At 35.3% G+C, this 19,986-nt stretch overlaps 1 protein-coding gene, 1 pseudogene and 6 gene segments (V, D, J or C); all 8 read right to left on the bottom strand.

Annotated features, from left to right (window-relative positions):
* Window positions 1-1,278: 1,278 nt before the first annotated feature.
* On the bottom strand, window positions 1,279-1,876 carry LOC121883792. The segment is given in 2 exon segments: window positions 1,279-1,616; window positions 1,699-1,876. Coding segments are annotated over 2 exon segments (348 nt in total).
* A 2,424-nt stretch (window positions 1,877-4,300) lies between these two features.
* LOC121883774 lies at window positions 4,301-4,969 on the bottom strand. The segment is given in 2 exon segments: window positions 4,301-4,690; window positions 4,779-4,969. Coding segments are annotated over 2 exon segments (351 nt in total).
* Window positions 4,970-6,346: 1,377 nt separating this feature from the next.
* On the bottom strand, window positions 6,347-6,840 carry LOC121883796. The segment is given in 2 exon segments: window positions 6,347-6,707; window positions 6,792-6,840. Coding segments are annotated over 2 exon segments (363 nt in total).
* An 880-nt stretch (window positions 6,841-7,720) lies between these two features.
* LOC121883893 lies at window positions 7,721-8,475 on the bottom strand. The segment is given in 3 exon segments: window positions 7,721-7,750; window positions 7,955-8,313; window positions 8,410-8,475. Coding segments are annotated over 3 exon segments (432 nt in total).
* Window positions 8,476-9,263: 788 nt separating this feature from the next.
* On the bottom strand, window positions 9,264-10,056 carry LOC121883764. The segment is given in 3 exon segments: window positions 9,264-9,358; window positions 9,622-9,924; window positions 10,008-10,056. Coding segments are annotated over 3 exon segments (414 nt in total).
* A 1,090-nt stretch (window positions 10,057-11,146) lies between these two features.
* Window positions 11,147-12,081, bottom strand: LOC121883775. The segment is given in 2 exon segments: window positions 11,147-11,454; window positions 11,538-12,081. Coding segments are annotated over 2 exon segments (351 nt in total).
* Window positions 12,082-12,216: 135 nt separating this feature from the next.
* Window positions 12,217-17,444, bottom strand: LOC121883892. The gene is made up of 4 exons (XM_042392350.1): window positions 17,396-17,444; window positions 16,995-17,304; window positions 13,407-13,453; window positions 12,217-13,319 (listed from the first exon to the last, which is right to left on the bottom strand). The coding sequence occupies exons 1-4, from the start codon at window positions 17,442-17,444 to the stop codon at window positions 13,018-13,020; spliced, it is 708 nt and encodes a 235-aa protein (XP_042248284.1). The 3' UTR covers window positions 12,217-13,017.
* Window positions 17,445-18,531: 1,087 nt separating this feature from the next.
* On the bottom strand, window positions 18,532-19,169 carry LOC121883794 (annotated as a pseudogene).
* Between the last annotated feature and the right edge of the window lie 817 nt (window positions 19,170-19,986).

Below are 19,986 nucleotides of genomic sequence, written 5' to 3'. Positions count from 1 at the left end.
AATTCAAATGAGATTGAAATGTCTTCAGAAGATACGTTTTATGCTCTGAATTTTAGTTGTATGAACTTGGATTTTGTTCTTATTACAATAATAACAATATTATACATATTAATTATTCACAAGAAATTCTCAAAGCAAACAAACTACAACCAAAAACACAGCACACAACTGAATAATCACCACATACAGTACATTAAAACTTTACCACAGCCAACTCTGAATTGTTGGATATCAGAGTTTTCAAAAAGCAACCGATTGAAATTATTTCTGCTTGTATTATAACACAAAATCTCAACTTTGAGAAAAAAATATATGTACATATATCTATATATGCTGTATCTCCATCTGAAAGAAAGTCTACATTGTGATTTTAAACTGTACATGGACATAACATTAAATCACTGGTTGGTTTTTCAAACCCTAAAAATCATATTAATTATTTTTACTGTATAGCACTAATCACAAAGAATATTACAAAGTATGGTAACATAATGTTAAATAATTACATAAAATCAAACATATCTAAGAGATAAAATGAGATGATTTTAAAAACAAATACAACAAATGACAGTCAGTTTGGAGAAGATGTGAAACTCGCTGGTTGAGATCAGGCAGCTGAGGGGTGAGTAGAGCAAAGGCTCAGTCACTCTTATGACAAGGTGAGATTTTGGAACCACTAGTAGGAACCAACATGAAGATCTCAAGTAGTGAGCAGATTTGTATTGGGACAGGAAATCATTGCAGGACAGCAGGGATTGGTGTAAAATCTTCACTGTGATGTAACTGGACTGGGTTGTGATGAAAACATATAGTTTGACTTATTCGCATCACCATGAAGTTGTCTGAAGAGAAATTATTAAATGGACTTACAAATGGTGTTCCAAAAAAAATGATGGATTTGTTATGAATGAAGAAGTGACTTTTTGGAGAACAATTTCTAGTCAGATGAAGAGCTGTTAAATACATAATTCCTTTACTCCTCACTGTTGTAAGAATAGACACTGATGAGAGATTATTTGGGGGAAATTAGTCATAATGTTACCTCATACATGTCTTTTTCATTAATGGTAAAATTAAAGGTTTAGTGTTTAATGGCATATAATAATAAATTGTTGTTAAAATTAAATTCATAATATGTTTTAAAGGCTCTTCTTATAATTCCTGCTATAAATATACTGTAGTCTTTTTTCCTCTTTAGTGATGAACTGGTGTTGAAATCATTACTGGTCTGAGGGCTCCTCCTCTGGTGGCTTCATGTTACAAGTGTTCAGGCACTGAGGGGTTTTTGTTCAGGTCTGCTGATGGTTTGTGTTATTGTGGGTCTCTGGCACAGTAATACACAGCAGTGTCTTCAGGCTGCACATTCTGTCCATTTAGAGTCGCTGTTTTGCTGGAAGAGTCTAAGTTGATACTGAACTTGTTCTTTAGTGAATCTTTGTAGTATGTGTATCCAGTACTTCTCATTCCAATCCACTCCAGTTCTTTCCCTGCAGGCTGTCTGATCCAAGCTGTCCAATAGCTGCTAAAAGAATAAGAGACCTGACAGGTGATGGTCAGACGTTGACCTGGCTGCACAGTCACTGAGGCTGGCTGTGTCAACTGTTCACACTTCACACCTGTTAAAAGAAGAAAATGTTTTGTGACAAATTATCAAAACAAAAGAAGTGTGCTGAGTATGACAAATCCAGAGAGACTCACAGGATCCAGCTGCCAACAGCAGCAGCAGAGCTACAGAGAACATGGTTTATGGTGAAGCTGATGTGCTGTGATCTCCACTGACAGTCTGATGTGAAGTTTTTATATCTGAGAAACAAGGAGGATCACTGAGTTTGCATAGAATCAAACACATGAAGCATTAATGTTGGTCTAACTGGAGATTAATAAAAAAAAGTCTTATGACTGTTATTCAGGAAATCACCTCTGCTTTACATATGATTTTGTAATTTCATCACATTTATTTTAATTATTTGTTGACTTTACTTACTCTGAAGTTTCCAGACTGAATTTGTACTTAAGCATGATATATGGTTAATTTAGTGAATTTATAATGGTGTTAGGATTTTATTTAAAATGACATTTTAAATAATCTATCATTTAATCATGTATTATTGTAGATAAACTGATTGTATTCTAATATTGCATTTTTCAAGAATGAGATTTTACAATAGTTGAATTTGTCTAATAATGGATGAAAACTTATTATCATCCACAAAAACATGAATAAATAGAATTAATTGAAAGTTATGAAGAGTCTGACATCTTAAAAAAAAATATGTATGTGTACTTTTAATAAAACATGTATTACTGTATATGTAAATTCATCATTTGCCAACAGAAAGTGAAGTGACAACAAAGTCATGTAACATGAGTTTTCTGCAGCTGTGTGGAGGTTTGGAGTTTTACATAAAATACTTTTTTGTTGTATCAGTGTTGCACATGTTTGAAGCCACAGACATTCAGAGCCTCTAGAGAGCTGCTCAGATACTGAAATTCAAGTTTAAAATTTAAAAAAAAAAAAAATGTTGCTTTAGGTAAGAAGAGAATTAAAATCTTTCTGAAGAACTGTTGTTAGGATTCTTTGTTTCAAAACTCAATTAGCATATTATTGGTTCCAAGAAGGTGTTTGGGTGTGAAGGAATGACATCATTTACTTGAACTAACTGAACTGACAACATTATTCATGTGAGTTAAAGGGGGTCTGATGAGTATTGTAGGATTTTGTACAGCTGCTCAACCAACTCAGTCACTGTGAGTCTCCAGCACAATAATAAACAGCAGAATCTTCAGTCTTCAGACTGTTCATCTGCAGATACAGCTGCTCTCTGGAGATGGTGAACCGGCGTTGAACTGACTGAGAGTAGTGTGTGCTACCACCACCAGTACTGATATAAGCAATCCACTCCAGTCCTTTTCCAGGAGCCTGTCTGATCCAGGCCATGTAGTGGCTGCTGAATGACAATCCAGATGTTGTACAGGTCAGTTTGTGGGATTCTCCAGGCTTTTTAACTGCTGGTTCAGATTCTGTCAGAGTCTGACCATCAACACCTGTCAAGACAGAAAAAGGAAAATAATCAGTTTCTTTAAGCTGGTAACTTTTTAACAACAACTTCAACTCAAGATCTGTGAAGATCTTCACCTGCCCAGCAGATAGTTAAAAGCAGCAGTCCTGTCCTATAGTCCATCATGTTAAACTGTGTGTCCACTGTTCTCTGTCATCCTCTCTGCAGTCAGATAAGTAGAGGTGGAAGACATCAAGGTTTTGCATTGACTCCTCCTCACAGCAAGCAGAGAACTGAATTGAGCTTTTTAAAATGTGCAATAATAATTTTAATATAAAGTTCATACTCATTATCATTAAGTTTTAATAGAAAAAGTACCTCCTGAACAAATGTTGCTTTGTTTTGTTTTTCTCACAAAGTGCTCATAACATTCAGGATGTCAGGGGGAAAGAAAACCCCAGTAGGAATATAAGTGAAGAAAACTGATGAGAATACATGAAAAATATGTAACTCCTCAGTACATGGATGTTATTAATACCCATCTTCTTTAGTCAATAAAAATAAAATGTCCAATGTGAAACATAAACTCTGTTTCTTGAGTAAAACAAATATCAGTGAAAACTACAGTAACCAGTTTGTCTCTCTCTCTGCAGTCGGATCAGTAAAGGTGGAAGACAACCAAGTTTTGAACTGACTCGTCCTCACAGACAAAACAATGATGGAAGAATTGCAACACCAGCTAAATGAATTTTGATTTAGTTATCTAGTAATCTAAATTTGAAAATTGTACTTAATCATTCAAAAGTTGAATTTTGTGTTGCAAGTTTGAGTTACAACCAACTTGTGTTGTTGGATATCAGAGTTTCCCCCAACAAACACATATTTTTAACACACTTGCAACTGAATTATCATGACACAAAATAACTTCACTAAAACATGAGATGACATTATGTTTTGTTTTTACCAAACTTAATCTCATCCACCAGGAGATAATTTGGGGAAATGCATGTGGTAATGTTACGTCTTGCATGTCTTTTTCATAAATATAAAAGTTTAGACAAAAATAATTATTTTTGATGTTATTATTGATGTTTTCGCCATAGGAATACACGCTGTGATATAATAGTAATTAAAACATTAAAGTATCTACAGCACCATGAAATCAATTCCTATTAAAAATAAATTAACAACATATTTTATGCTTTCATACTATAGATTTTTACATTACATACATTATGGTTTCTTTCTGTTTATTCTTTCCTTTTCATGACAGTGAACTGGTGTTGAAATCATTACTGGTCTGAGGGCTCCTCCTCTGGTGGCTTCATGTTACAAGTGTTCAGGCACTGAGGGGTTTTTGTTCAGGTCTGCTGATGGTTTATGTTATTGTGGGTCTCTGGCACAGTAATACACAGCAGTGTCTTCAGGCTGCACATTCTGTCCATTTAGAGTCACTGTTTTGCTGGAAGAGTCTATGTCGATACTGAATTTGTTCTTTAGTGAATCTTTATAGTATGAGGTTTGTCCAACACGCTCCATTCCAATCCACTCCAGTTCTTTCCCTGCAGGCTGTCTGATCCAAGCTGTCCAATAGCTGCTAAGAGAATAAGAGACCTGACAGGTGATGGTCAGATGTTGACCTGGCTGCACAGTCACTGAGGCTGGCTGTGTCAACTGTTGACACTTCACACCTGTTAAAAGAAGAAAATTTTGTGTGACAAATTATCAAGTTACACTGCAAAAGAAGAACTGCTGAGTATGACAGCCAGAGAGACTCACAGGATCCAGCTGCCAACAGCAGCAGCAGAGCTACAGAGAACATGGTTTATGGTGAAGCTGATGTGCTGTGATCTCCACTGACAGTCTGATGTGAAGTTTTTATATCTGAGAAACAAGGAGGATCACTGAGTTTGCATAGAATCAAACACATGAAGCATTAATGTTGGTCTAACTGGAAACTAATAGAAGAGTCTGATGACTGTTATTACTGTATATCTGCAAAATGAAAACACACCTGGAAATTACCTCTGCTTTACATACCAGATTTTTATTTCATTACTCACTTAAATGTAACATTTTGAGAATGTCGCTGACTTCAATGAAACAATTGTTACTATTTAAAATAATGCATCTCTGCTTTTACTGTAAACTATTATGTATTGTTGTGACCACATAATAATATTAATAACATTAAGGTCTGTTGTTTGGGAAATTTTCATCATGGATAATTGATTAAATATTCATTAAAATTAACGCCGCAAAAAGTGATAATGAGCCCCATGGACACAGGAGTAACCACCAACACTGTTAGCGTTCTCTAAGCCATGTTTACAGTGTGATTAGTTTGTTTTCATTTTAAATATGACGTGAACTGGTTTCCTGAGAGAATTGATTCACTGTCAGCTTCTCCTACATCAGTCTCATAATTAACTTTATAAGTATGAACACAGCATAATACTAAATAAAATGTCGTTTATACAATTTATTAACCAGCAACTGGTGATTTAAGACACCTGCATGACAAAAAGGATGAGCTGAATACATTTTGAGTATTTAAAATATCAAGCTCAAACCTTTGACATCCATCAGAATCCTGCTGTTTTGGAGGAAAACATTATTTTTTAAGTTTTCGTGGAGATAATCAGCTTTTTAAAACTGTTAAACTCTTATCAACAAGAGCAGGACATTCAGAGATGATGATGATGATGAGGAACACTGTGTTATTAAATGTGCTGGAGGTTGTCATGTGTGAGTGACTGGACAAAGAACAGCTGAAGGCATGGAAATAGTAGGAAAAAGAGACCCTGCTGCCTTTGGTTTCTAGACTTTTTCCCTTAAAACATATTTTTAAACAGTGAAATGTCTCAGTTTCAGGATTATGTGTGGATTTGGTTATTTATGGCTGATTACTTTTTCTCATATTTTTGTTTCACAACCTATAAATCACATGGAAGCGACACAAATTACCCAAATGTAAACTTTTGAATTACATGTGTGATCTTCATCTTCATGTGAAGATTAACACAGAATATTTCATTATCAGCATTATATGTAGAAGGAAATAATCTTTTTTAATATAATAATAATCTTCTCTAAACATTACTTACAAGGGAAAGTACACACAAATACATTATTTTTATTATAAAGAAAAAATACATTTCACTATTTTAATCTTATATTAATTTTATTCATGTAGGTTAACAACCAAATTCAGCATTCAGTCAAAGATGATAAAGTACAACTTAAATATTCAATCACGACTCAGAATCACTGACAAGAAAGATAATGTTGATTACAATTAATACTACAAGAAAACTATTACTAAAGAAATTAATGTCCTTGTTGTTTGTAAAGAGAGGAAGTAGTTTTTGTATAACTCTCCGATCACTTTTTCTCACTGTGTGTCTCTGGCACAGTAATAAACTGCTGTGTCCTCAGACTTCAGACTGTTCATCTGTAGATAGAGTTTACTGCTGGCGTCATCTCTGGAGATGGTGAATCTGCCCTGGACTGACTGGGAGTAAGAGATAGAAGAACTAGGTGTGTATATAAAAGCAATCCACTCTGGTCCTTTTCCAGGAGCCTGTCTGACCCAGTTCATATGGTAGTTGCTGAATGTGAATCCAGAGGCTGTACAGGTCAATCTGTGGGATTCTCCAGGATTTTTAACCACTGATTCAGATTCTGTCAGAGTCTGACCATCAACACCTGTCAAGAGAAAAAAAAACATCAAAAGAAATAAGCTGGTGACACAAAAAACTCTGTTAGATTAAAATCTGTAAATATTTTCACCTGCCCAGCAGATAGTTAAAAGCAGCAGTCCTGTCCTATAGTCCATCATGTTAAACTGTGTGTCCACTGTTCTCTGTCATCCTCTCTGCAGTCAGATAAGTAGAGGTGGAAGACTTCTGAGTTTTGCATTGACTCCTCCTTGCAGGGAGGAAACAACTGGATTGGATTTGTCCATCATTTAGACCTGTTGTTTGTTGAACTCAGACTATTACAATGTATAGTCAGAGTTGTGACTCTTGCCAAATTAATTAATACTTTTATGCAATGTGAATTTAAAATTTGTCCTGAATTTGATTCAGAAGTTACATTTTTTGCTCTGAATTGTTGTTGTCTGGAAATAGATTTTTGTTGCATCATCAAGGTTTTGCATTGACTCCTCCTCACAGGAAGGAGAAAGCATGGTTGGATTTGGCTGTCAAAGACCTTGTTTGTTGAACACACACAATTTTAATTTTCTGTACAGCGAGAGTTGTAACTAGAAACAAATTTTATTCATGCAGTATGGAAATGAAATTTGTCCTGAATTTGAATTGTCTTCAGAAGTTACATTTTCTGCTCTGAATTTTGATTTTGTTAGATTTTGTTCTTATAAATATTAGATATTAGAAAAATCCCCAAACAGTACAAGCTACAAGCAGAAACATAACACACAACTAAAAACTCTACCACATATATTAAAAAAGTTTTGCTGCCAAATTGTTGAGATTCCCCCAAAACAAATTCATATGATTTCTTATCATTGTAACACAAAATCTCAAATAACTTAAGTAGACATTATTTGTTGTTTACCTCAAACTAAACCTATAATGTGATTTTCATACTACAAGAACTGAAACCAATGGCTGTTTGGACATCTAAAAAACTGATGATGCAATCTCTAGAATAATAATAATTATTATTACTTATTTATGTAGAGAAGCACTATTCAATTATTCATATGTTGCATTGGACAAAAGTATCTGCAAAATAAAAGTTTTTTTTTTAAATGTTACAAAGTGACTTATTGTAAAACAAGGATAATAATAATGTAAGATTAAAAAAATAAAAAAAATCTAAATTATAATAGATGGAGTGAAATGATGAAAAAATGTATTGTATATTAATTGTGAAGCTGAATTTGCAGATAAATCCCCCTTTGAAAAATATGTTAGTGGTTGAGTCACATGGTTGCTGGGTATTTGTGCAGGTCTGTTGGTGGTTTGTATCACTGTGGTGTAGCGGACACAGTAATACACAGCTGTGTCCTCAGGCTGCAGATTCTGTCCTTTTATTGTCACTGTTCCAGCAGAAGTGTCTCTGCTGTAGCTGAACTTGTTCTTCAGAGCATTATTTTGTACCAAGCTGCCTCCTCCCCACATGTGGAAAATCCAGTCCATTGGTTTTCCTTCAGGCTGTCTGATCCAACCTGTTGCATAGTTGTTATCAGTCAGAGAATAACCAGAGACCTGACAGATGATGGTCAAAGACTGTCCAGGCTGCACAACCATTGAATCTGGCTGGATGAGATCAATACTGTACACACCTGTGGAAAGAGAAATCAACATTATCTCCATCATTCATCTGACTATTCAGTGTTTCTAATGTGTTCATTAGTGTGAATCCACTGAAAGCTCCTCACAGGATCCAGCTGCCAGCAGCAGCATCAGAGCTGCAGAGAACATGGTTGATGTTGAAGCTGAACTGATTTGAGCTCTTCTGTCCTCTCACTGACACACAGACACACACTTCACTTCCTTATGAATCACATGTATTTGCATATTGTTGAATAAACAATTATCTATTTCTTCTTGTTACTTATATTTATCAGTTTGAGTTGAAAGGTTCAGTCTTTCTCCTCAAGTTCCCAGACTGCATATGTACTTAAGCATGATATATGATTAATTGAGTGAACTTATAATGGTGCTGCTATGATTTTATTTAAAATGACATTTGAAATAATTTACCATCTATTCATGTATCAATGTAGAAAAACTGATTTCAGTCTAATATTAAAGCTGTAAAGCTCTTGCATTCTTACGAGTAAAAGGAGAAAATGTTACATTTCTTATCCTGTTCAGTCTTTCTTATCAAGTTTCCAGACTGAATATGTACTTAAACATGACATATGGTTAATTTAGTGAATTTATAATGGTGCTATGATTTTATTTAAAATGAAATTATATAATCTACAATTTATTCATGTATTATTGTAGATAAACTGATTGTATTCTAATATTATATTTTTCAAGAATGAGATTTTGCAATATTTGAATTTGTGTAACAATGGATGAAAACTTATTATCATCCACAAAAACATGAATAAATAGAATTAATTGAAAGTTATAAAGAGTCTAACATCTCAAAAAAGAATATGTATGTGTACTTTTAATAAAACATGTATTACTGTATATGTAAATTCATCATTTGCCAACAGAAAGTGAAGTGACAACAAAATCATGTAACAGTATGAGATCTTTGCAGCTGTGTGGAGGTTTGGAGTTTTACATAAAATACTTTTTTGTTGTATCAGTGTTGCACATGTTTGAAGCCACAGACATTCAGAGCCTCTAGAGAGCTGCTCAGATACTGAAATTCAAGTTAAAATTTTTTTAAAAAATGTTGCTTTAGGTAAGAAGAGAATTAAAATCTTTCTGAAGAACTGTTGTTAGGATTCTTTGTTTAAAAACCCAATTAGCATATTATTGGTTCCAAGAAGGTGTTTGGGTGTGAAGGAATTACATCATTTTCTTGAACTAACTGAACTGACGACATTATTCATGTGAGTTAAAGGGGGTCTGATGAGTACTAGAGGATTTTGTACAGCTGCTCAATCAACTCAGTCACTGTGAGTCTCGAGCACAATAATAAACAGCAGAATCTTCAGTCTTCAGACTGTTCATCTGCAGATACACCTGCTCTCTGCTGTTGTCTCTGGAGATGGTGAACCGGCATTGAACTGACTGAGAGTAGTATTTGCCACTACCACTGCTACTGATAGTTGCAATCCACTCCAGCCCTTTTCCAGGAGCCTGTCTGACCCAGGCCATGTAGTAGCTACTGAATGACAATCCAGATGTTGTACAGGTCAGTTTGTGGGATTCTCCAGGCTTTTTAACTGCTGGTTCAGATTCTGTCAGAGTCTGACCATCAACACCTGTCAAGACAAAAAGAAAATTGTTACTTAAGTTTTTAATTTTTTGAAGACAACTTCAATTTAAGATCTGTAAATATTTTCACCTGCCCAGCAGATAGTTAAAAGCAGCAGTCCTGTCCTATAGTCCATCATGTTAAACTGTGTGTCCACTGTTCTCTGTCATCCTCTCTGCAGTCTGATAAGTAGAGGTGGAAGGCATCAAGGTTTTGCATTGACTCCTCCTCACAGCAAAGAGAGAACGGGATTGAAATACTGAAAATTGCAATAATAATTTCAATATAAAGTTCATACTTATTATCATTAAGTGTTAATAGAAAAAGTAGCTCCTGAACAAATGTTGCTTTTTTTGTTTTTCTGACAAAGTGCTCATAACATTCAGGATGTCAGGGGGAAAGAAACCCCAGTAGGAATATAAGTGAAGAAAACTGATGAGAATATGTGAAAAATATGTAAAAAGAAACGGGTAAATAAAAAAAAAAAAAAGTCAATATTAATCTTCAATGCACATAGGACTAAGACATAAAACGTGTTTTAATTTATAAACATCCAGACCAAGAAAATGATAGTTGTCAGTTATTAATGACATTATTTTATTTTAATACCACAGCTTATTTAACTTATTTACAGTTTGCTAATATTTTGATCTACTGAGGTCACCTGTAATGTTTGCATCTATACTGGTGACAGATTGTGCCAAAGGCTGTGAAAGTGTTTTGTAAAGCTCTTGTATTCTCACGAGTAAAAGGAGAAAATGTTACATTTCTTGTCCTGTTCAGTCCTTCCTCTCATTGTTATTCCAGACTGACAAAAGTAATTTATGTGGAGCCACAAACTAAAAATAAAAATAAAATTGACGTAAAGAAACTTTTATGTTTCATTTCTTCTAGATGAAGAGCTTTTAAAGTGTAGTTTACCACTGAAATAATGCCGCAACAAATTCACCACTTGAAATATAAATTTTGTGAGTCAGGAAGAGAGAACACTTTTTGGTAAATGCCTCCACTGAATTATTTTATATTATTATAATTATATATTATAATAAGTCATGTTATATTTTTTTTTACTTTTTATGGTTAAATATGATCAAATACTGTTTCCTGTTATTGTAACAGTGAACTGGTGTTGAAATCATTAGTGGTCTGAGGGCTCCTCCTCTGGTGGCTTCATGTTACAAGTGTTCAGGCACTGAGGGGTTTTTGTTCAGGTTTGCTGATGGTTTGTGTTATTGTGGGTCTCTGGCACAGTAATACACAGCAGTGTCTTCAGGCTGCACACTCTGTCCGTTTAGAGTCACTCTGTTGCTGGAAGAGTCTAAGTCGATACTGAACTTGTTCTTTAGTGAATCTTTGTAGTCTGTGGTGTATCCAACACGTGCACTTCCAATCCACTCCAGTCCTTTCCCTGCAGGCTGTCTGATCCAAGCTGTGTAATAGCTGCTAACAGAATAAGAGACCTGACAGGTGATGGTCAGACGTTGACCTGGCTGCACAGTCACTGAGGCTGGCTGTGTCAACTGTTCACACTTCACACCTGTTAAAAGAAGAAAATATTTTGTGACAAATTATCAAAACAAAAGAAGAACTGCTGACTGTGGCAAATCCAGAGAGACTCACAGGATCCAGCTGCCAACAGCAGCAGCAGAGCTACAGAGAACATGGTTTATGGTGAAACTGATGTGCTGTGATCTCCACTGACAGTCTGATGTGAAGTTTTTATATCTGAGAAACAAGGAGGATCACTGAGTTTGCATAGAATCAAACACATGAAGCATTAATGTTGGTCAAACTGGAGAGTAATAGAAGAGTCTAATGATTGTTATTATGGAAATTACCTCTGCTTTACATACGATATTTTTATTTCATTACTCACTTAAATGTAACATTTTGAAAATGTCGCTGACTTCAATGAAACAATTGTTACTATTTAAAATAATGCATCTCTGCTTTTACTGTAAACTAGTATGTATTGTTGCGACCATATAATAATATTAATAACATTAAGGACTGTTGTTTGGGAAATTTTCATCATGGATAATGGAACACATATTCATTAAAATTAACGCCGCAAAAAGTGATGATGAGCACCATGGACACAGGAGTAACCACCAACACTGTTAGCTTTCTCTAAGCCATGTTTACAGTGTGATTAGTTAGTTTTCAAATTAAATATGATGTGAACTGGTTTCCTGAGAGAATTGATTCACTGTCAGCTTCTCCTACATCAGTCTCATAATTAACTTCAAAAGTATGAACACAGCATAATACTAAATAAAATGTCCTTCATACAATTTATTAATCATCAACTGGTGATTTAAGACACCTGCATGACAAAAAGGATGAGCTGAATACATTTTGAATTATCAAAATATTAAGCTCAAACCTTTGATATCCATCAGAATCCTGCTGTTTTTGAGGAAAACGTTATTTTTAAATTTTCTTTGAGATAATCAGCTTTTTAAAACTGTTAAATGTATGATCTGCATTCATGTATTGTGGTTATTTAATAAAACAATATTTCAAAACAAACACCCAAACAGGTAAATATTCACTGTGGGAGGTTTACTATTACTGTTAACACAACACTTATCAATGAGAGCTGAAAAATTTAAATGATGAAGTTATGGAAAAGACACAACTTTTGGGGGTTTCACTGCTTCCTTTTAAAAGCAAGGTGCATGTTGAAATGTTGCTGTTATTCGTTCCTCAATATTCTACATATAGACATTATGAGTCAGAGAAATAAGACACTATTTGGGAAAAGCATCAACTTGTGAAATTGTAGCTCACACCAGTCTCTTTGAACATATGATGGTTTAAAGTTTAATAATCTCTATTATTGTAATCCATTTGTCCCATCATGTCATATATCAGTTATTATAATGTTCTAGTATCTATATTATTGCATTATGCAATCAAATGCTTTTATTATATTTTTTTCGACATTTTCAGTACTAATGTACAGTAAACAGTATTCATAGACTGTTTGACTTAGACTTGAAATCATTAGTGGTCTGAGGGCTCCTCCTCTGGTGGCTTCATGTTACAAGTGTTCAGGCACTGAGGGGTTTTTGTTCAGGTCTGCTGATGGTTTGTGTTATTGTGGGTCTCTGGCACAGTAATACACAGCAGTGTCTTCAGGCTGCACATTCTGTCCGTTTAGAGTCACTGTGTTGCTGGAAGAGTCTACGTCGATACTGAACTTATTCTTTAGTGAATCCTTGTAGTGAGAGCCTCCAGTATATCTACTTCCAATCCACTCCAGTTCTTTCCCTGCAGGCTGTCTGATCCAAGCTGTGTAATAGCCAAGAGAATAAGAGACCTGACAGGTGATGGTCAGACGTTGACCTGGTTGCACAGTCACTGAGGCTGGCTGTGTCAACTGTTCACACTTCACACCTGCGAAGAAAACAAGAAAAATATTTTGTGACAAATTATCAAAAAACAGGAAGAACTGCTGACTATGAAAAAAACAAAGAAACTCACAGGATCCAGCTGCCAACAGCAGCAGCAGAGCTACAGAGAACATGGTTTATGGTGAAACTGATGTGCTGTGATCTCCACTGACAGTCTGATGTGAAGTTTTTATATCTGAGAACCAAGGAGGATCACTGAGTTTGCATAGAATCAAACACATGAAGCATTAATGTTGGTCTAACTGGAGACTAATAGTCTGATGACTGTTATTACTGTATATCTGCAAACTGAAAACACACCTGGAAATCACATCTGCTTTACATGTGATATTCTAATTTCATTACATTTATTTCATTATTTGTTGACTTTTCTTACTTATTTCATTCAAACAGAAATACAGCAACAGCAGCAGGATCATGTAAATATCATGAAAAGTTGAGTTTGCATAAAAGACGTTGAATAGTTTCAGTGTTTTCAAATGTTTGAAGACACAGACACACAGAGAAACTTGGACTTTATAGATTACTGCTGTCTTCTCTCAGCAATGGTTTCAATGAAGCTACAGCATGTGATGGAAGAGTCAGATTTTTCATTTATATTAACATTATATTTTTTGTAATGAAATCTTAATTTTAAAGCTCAGTCATACATCAGTGGTACTCAGATGACTGTGTGTTGTGTAATTGTGAATTAGTTGACCTGAGGACATTAATAATGTGAGACTGTGTAGAGTCTATCAGTGAGGATGAGAGAAAGAGGACATAGTTTTTGTTAATCCAGCTTTAATAAAAATACACAACAGCTCCTTTAGGCGTTCTGTTGTTCATCTTGAGATTTACTTCCTGTCTGTTGAGATGATGAATTGACACTGACAGACTGAGCTGCAGTCACTGCTGATGGTAAATATCATATTGAGTGAAAATATATGATTCAAAATAAGCTCATTCAAATTCAGAAATGACTTTTGTTTCAAGTACATTTTAACACCATGTACATGACAAGCAGGAGAATCAGGCTTTAGTTCAGTGTAGGTTTCAAGTGTCAGTCAGTTAAGATCAATGAGAAAAGCAGATCTGAGTGTTTCCTTATTGTAAAAGAGGAGAGAGAAACTTGACACCGACCTCTAGTGATTTTGTAGAGAAATCTACAACTGTTTTTCCCTCCTTCATATTATGATTCCACATGATTTATAGACATTATGTTGTCTTCATTTACAGAAGGTTTACAGGTTCTTTTTAAAATAACATCTGAATTATTATTTGTAGTAGTTTGTATTTTCTTTATTTCATCTTAATCTTAACAGCAATCTTAACAATCACAGGGAAAATGCAAGTTAAATGAATGTAAAAGAAATAGGATGTGTTGTAAAAATGTTGATGAGCAATATCTTTTGAACAGACTCCAGCGATGTCATTGTTTCCTCCTGATATTCAACTGTGAACTATAGCAAGATGTGAAGAGGACAGCCAGGGTTGTGGTGAAGTCAGGTCTCCATCAGCAGCATCCATTTAGTCGTACACAGGATCTCAGGTTCAGGTTCTCCTGATGAGTAATAAAACACTGAATTAACAACATTTGTATTACCTTAAAGTACTGTTTTCTCTGTGAAAACTAAACTTACACAACAGAGACAATATCGTTTCTGAGTTAGTACATGAGAACAGATCTAATCAGATGACTGCTGAGATGCTTGTGGTTAAGCCAAAATAAATATAAAATATAAATATAAAATATCTAAAAACAGGCACATAGTATGACAAGCACAACTGCCACAAGAGCTGACTAACTTGGCTTTATCAATGGATTTTAAATCTTACCTTACACAGTGAGACCTGAGATGATGGAGAGACTGGACTCTGGCATCAGCAGGAGTTGTCATCAGCTGTGAGGAGTAGAAAGAAATGATGAAGAAAGGCATCAGGATCTAGAGCCGTGCATGACTTTGGAAAACATTGCTTTTACTGAGAGTGATTACTTTTTAATTAATAGTCCTATACACGCAGGCGCGCGCACACACAAATACATATACATCTTGGAAAACAGTAATTTCACACAGTTTGGTAGTAGATGATAGACTATCAGAGCATTTTGCCATCTTTATCAGACCTAACGTTAGAATAGAATAAATAATAAACTATTAAGTTACAGTGAAAACATCACCGTTTTTTTTAACAGTGTTGAGTTAGCCAGGGGGTGACACAGGCTAAACACACATAACAGTGCTCTCACATGTCCCAGAATTTATAAAGGTAACATCTGTAACGTTAAGGCGTGTTGACAAGTTTCGTAACATGAAGCTGTTTCAGTTTAACACAATGCAGTCAGGTTGGATTTCTGTGGATTTCTGTTAGCTAACAGACCACGAGCTAACATAAGAATGTTAGCACAGCACACTTCTGAGCGGCCAGAAATCGATGTGAATAAATTAAGTACAAAAACTAGCTTGGTGTAATGTCTGGTGTTAGTCAGGACCAAGTGTTTTAATGTTGAAGACACTTATTGATCAGTTGCTGATGTCAGTGACTCCTGCTGCTGCTGCTCCGGACTGACGGCTAACGTTACTCTTCACCACGCTGCAAGAAGTGCACTGTCCACACTGCAAAAAATATCTGTTGAACATTCGACTTTGTGTTCTCCCCTATCTTCCAGTGCTCATTTCTGAATGTTCCGAGTTTGTTGCGTCCTTTATTTCAGAGGACTCTGCAGTTAAATGTTAGCTGGTGAAGTTAGCAAGCTGTAGTAGGTCAGAAAGTCCATCTATGATACCGTCTGACAACTTTACACCGAGCAAAAACAGACAAGAACATGAGCACTCTTAAGAAGAAAATCCTTTAAAGTAAAAAAAAAAGATAATGTTGTGAACCAAAGAGCTGTTACATCCCAAACCGGCTGCAGTGAAGTAAATTACTTTGGCGCCCAGACTGACTCAGTGACGCTGTTCAAATTTGAGATCATGTGATGTTTTTCTTTGGCTCAACCAATCAGTTCACGACTTCACTGACAGCCTGTCATGACCGTAGACTGTGGTCATGACATAGACTGTATAAAAGGTTATGACCTGATAAACGTTGAGACAAGTTTAAAACCTGAAAGTAACAGCCTGCAGAAGCGTGAACAAACAAGGTCATCCTGAAGTACTTGAATTCATATGAAAAGAATAATTATTTCAAACTAAGGTTTAAATTATTTAATCTGCACCATGAATTTGAGGGTTTTATTTGAAGGTATTACAAAATAATCTTCAAATTAGTGATTTTTTTTTTACAAAAGGGAAATTTGTTACCTCATATAGAGTAACATAATGGTGTCTGCAGTAGTATCAATATTACTGTGATTTTCTACAGTAACATAATGGTTACTGTGATTTTCTACAGTATCATAATTGTTACCATGATTTTCTACAGTACTGAAGTAGTTACTATGATTTTCTACAGTAACATAATGGTTACTGTGATTTTCTACAGTAGTGTGTTCATGACTGTGATTTCTACAGTATCATTATGATTACTGTGTTTTTAGACCTAATACACAGTACTATACTGTAAAAATATTCACCGTAATTAACTGTGCAGAACACAGTAAATTACTGTGGATTTCACAGTAATTTTTTACAGTGTACTGTAGGATTTTGTACAGCTGCTCAACAAACTCAGTCACTGTGGATATCGAGCACAATAATAAACAGCAGAATCTTCAGTCTTCAGACTGTTCATCTGCAGATACAGCTGCTCTCTGCTATCGTCTCTGGAGATGGTGAACCGGCCTTGAACTGACTGAGAGTAGTATTTGCTACCACCACCATTGCTGATAGCTGCAATCCACTCCAGTCCTTTTCCAGGAGCCTGTCTGATCCAGGCCATGTAGTAGCTACTGAATGACAATCCAGATGTTGTACAGGTCAGTTTGTGGGATTCTCCAGGCTTTTTAACTGCTGGTTCAGATTCTGTCAGAGTCTGACCTTCAACACCTGTCAAGACAGAAGATGGAGAATAATCAGTTTCTTTAAGTTGGTAACTTTTTAACAACAACTTCAACTCAAGATCTGTGAAAATCTTCACCTGCCCAGCAGATAGTTAAAAGCAGCAGTCCTGTCCTATAGTCCATCATGTTAAACTGTGTGTCCACTGTTCTCTGTCATCCTCTCTGCAGTCAGATAAGTAGAGGTGGAAGACATCAAGGTTTTGCATTGACTCCTCCTCACAGGGAGAGAGAACCGGATTGAATTTTTGAAATTTTGCTATATCAATTTCGATATTAAGTTTATAGTCATTATAATTGAGTTTTACTAGAAAAAGTACCTCCTGAACAAATTTTGCTTTGTTTTGTTTTTCTTACAAAGTGCTCATAACATTCAGGATGTCAGGGGGAAAGAAAACCCCCGTAAGAATATAAGTGAAGAAAACTAATGAGAATACATGAAAAATATGTAACTCCTCAGTACATGGATGTTATGAATACCCATCTTCTTTAGTCCTTTAAAATGTCCAATGTGAAATATAAACTCTGTTTCTTGTGTAAAACAAATATCAGTGAAAACTACAGTAACCAGTTTGTCTCTCTCTCTGCAGTCAGATCAGTAAAGGTGGAAGACAACCAAGTTTTGAACTGACTCGTCCTCACAGACAAAACAATGATGGAATAATTGCAACACCAGTTAAATGAATTTTGATCTGATCTGAATTTTGAAAATTGTACTTGATCAGAATTCTCTTCAAGTGTTGAATTTTGTGTTGCAAGTTTGAGTTACAACCAACTTGTGTTGTTGGATATCAGAGTTTCCCCCAACAAACACATATTTTTAACACACTTGCAACTGAATTATCATGACACAAAATAACTTCACTAAAACATGAGATGACACTATGTTTTGTATTTATTAATCTTAATCTCACCCACCGGGAGAGAATTTGGGGAAATGCATGTGGTAATGTTACCTCTTGCATGTCTTTTTCATAAATATAAAAGTTAAGACAAAAATAACATATTATAATGTATTTTTTTGTCATAGGAATACACACTGTGATATAATAGTAATTAAAACATTAAAGTATCTACAGCACCATGAAATCAATTCTTGTTAAAAATAAATTAACAACATATCTTATACTTTCATACTATAGGTTTTTACATTACATACATAAAGTTTTTTTCTGTTTATTCTTTCCTTTTCATAACAGTGAACTGGTATTGAAATCATTAGTGGTCTGAGGGCTCCTCCTCTGGTGGCTTCATGTTACAAGTGTTCAGGCACTGAGGGGTTTTTGTTCAGGTCTGCTGATGGTTTGTGTTATTGTGGGTCTCTGGCACAGTAATACACAGCAGTGTCTTCAGGCTGCACATTCTGTCCGTTTAGAGTCACTGTGTTGCTGGAAGAGTCTAAGTCGATTCTGAACTTATTCTTTAGTGAATCTTTGTAGTATGAACCTCCAGTATATCTACTTCCAATCCACTCCAGTCCTTTCCCTGCAGGCTGTCTGATCCAAAATGTCCAATAGCTGCTAAAAGAATAAGAGACCTGACAGGTGATGGTCAGACGTTGACCTGGCTGCACAGTCACTGAGGCTGGCTGTGTCACCTGTTCACACTTCACACCTGTGGAGGAAAACATGTTGAGTATTGAATCAGTGTAACAACAGTGAACAGTCAGTGTGCTGTGATCATACTGTCAGTGTCTCTGCCTCAGTGAGACTCACAGGATCCAGCAGCAGCAGCAGCAGCAGAGCTACAGAGAACATGGTTGGTATTGAAGGTGATCTGATGGGAGCTTCTCTTCTTCTGCTGCAACTGACAGCATGATATCAAGTGTTTATAGCAGACTGTGAGGAAGTTCACTTTGCATAAAGAAGGATACTGACAGGCTATAAAAGAAGGATGAACTGTTGTGTCACACATAGTCAACTTGGAATTGTGTTATTAGCATTTATTTTGACACATACAAATGTATTATTTAAAACAGTAACTTAAAGTTAATGTTCTTTTATTCTCCACAAAACTTCTAACACAAGTCAGACAAATGCATTTGAAGTCAAATAAACAGACAATTTAATTTTTCCATTCTGCCTCAGCTACAGAGAACATCAGAGATACACAAGAACATGTCTGAGATAATAAAGATGTTTTATCAGATTGTTTAACCATCATTTCTGAAATAATATCATATAATTTCTTCAAACCTTCTCCCGTCTGTAACCAGGATCTTATCTCCGCCAGGTGGTCGAGTAATGTACACTGGATTGTCCAAATCTGTAACCAATTGTACAGGTTCAGTTATTATCTGACTTTCAGGGGAAAAAATCATAATTTTCTGGCTACATATTAAACAATATAAAAGTGTATGCACCCTTTCTCTGCAGAAAGAGTTTAAAAGAACACTAGTTAGTCCTTGGCTCTAGTGATGCTACGGTTTCAATATAGATAAATAAGTATAGTTCTGCCTTATTGTTATATTTAGTAGTATAAAGTGTGGTTACACAGAGGAGAGAAATAGATGCTTTAACTTCCCTCCCAGTAATAAGCAGAGACGGTGGAAGCTTTATTATGGTATAAAGGTAGTGTTTATTTAAATTTCTACTTTTGGTTATTTATTCATTTTATTTAAATAATGTGTCCATTAATTTGATTTGATTCTTTCCTCTGATTTTTTTTTTCT

The sequence above is a fragment of the Thunnus maccoyii genome, chromosome 18 (assembly GCF_910596095.1).
Source record: "Thunnus maccoyii chromosome 18, fThuMac1.1, whole genome shotgun sequence".
Taxonomy (NCBI): Eukaryota; Metazoa; Chordata; class Actinopteri; order Scombriformes; family Scombridae; genus Thunnus; species Thunnus maccoyii.
This window is presented reverse-complemented; position numbering and strand designations above follow the sequence as displayed.

Bases quoted from the DNA above. Each gene is read 5' to 3' on its own strand.
- LOC121883892 (XM_042392350.1), bottom strand. From the start codon at position 17,444: ATGATGGACTATAGGACAGGACTGCTGCTTTTAACTATCTGCTGGGCA. The intron at 13,454-16,994 runs GTGACTGAGTTT...AGTTTCACCATA, and splicing joins TATTGTGCTCGATATCCACA to AACCATGTTCTCTGTAGCTC. The intron at 13,320-13,406 runs GTGAGTTTCTTT...TTTTCTTCGCAG, and splicing joins GCTGTTGGCAGCTGGATCCT to GTGTGAAGTGTGAACAGTTG.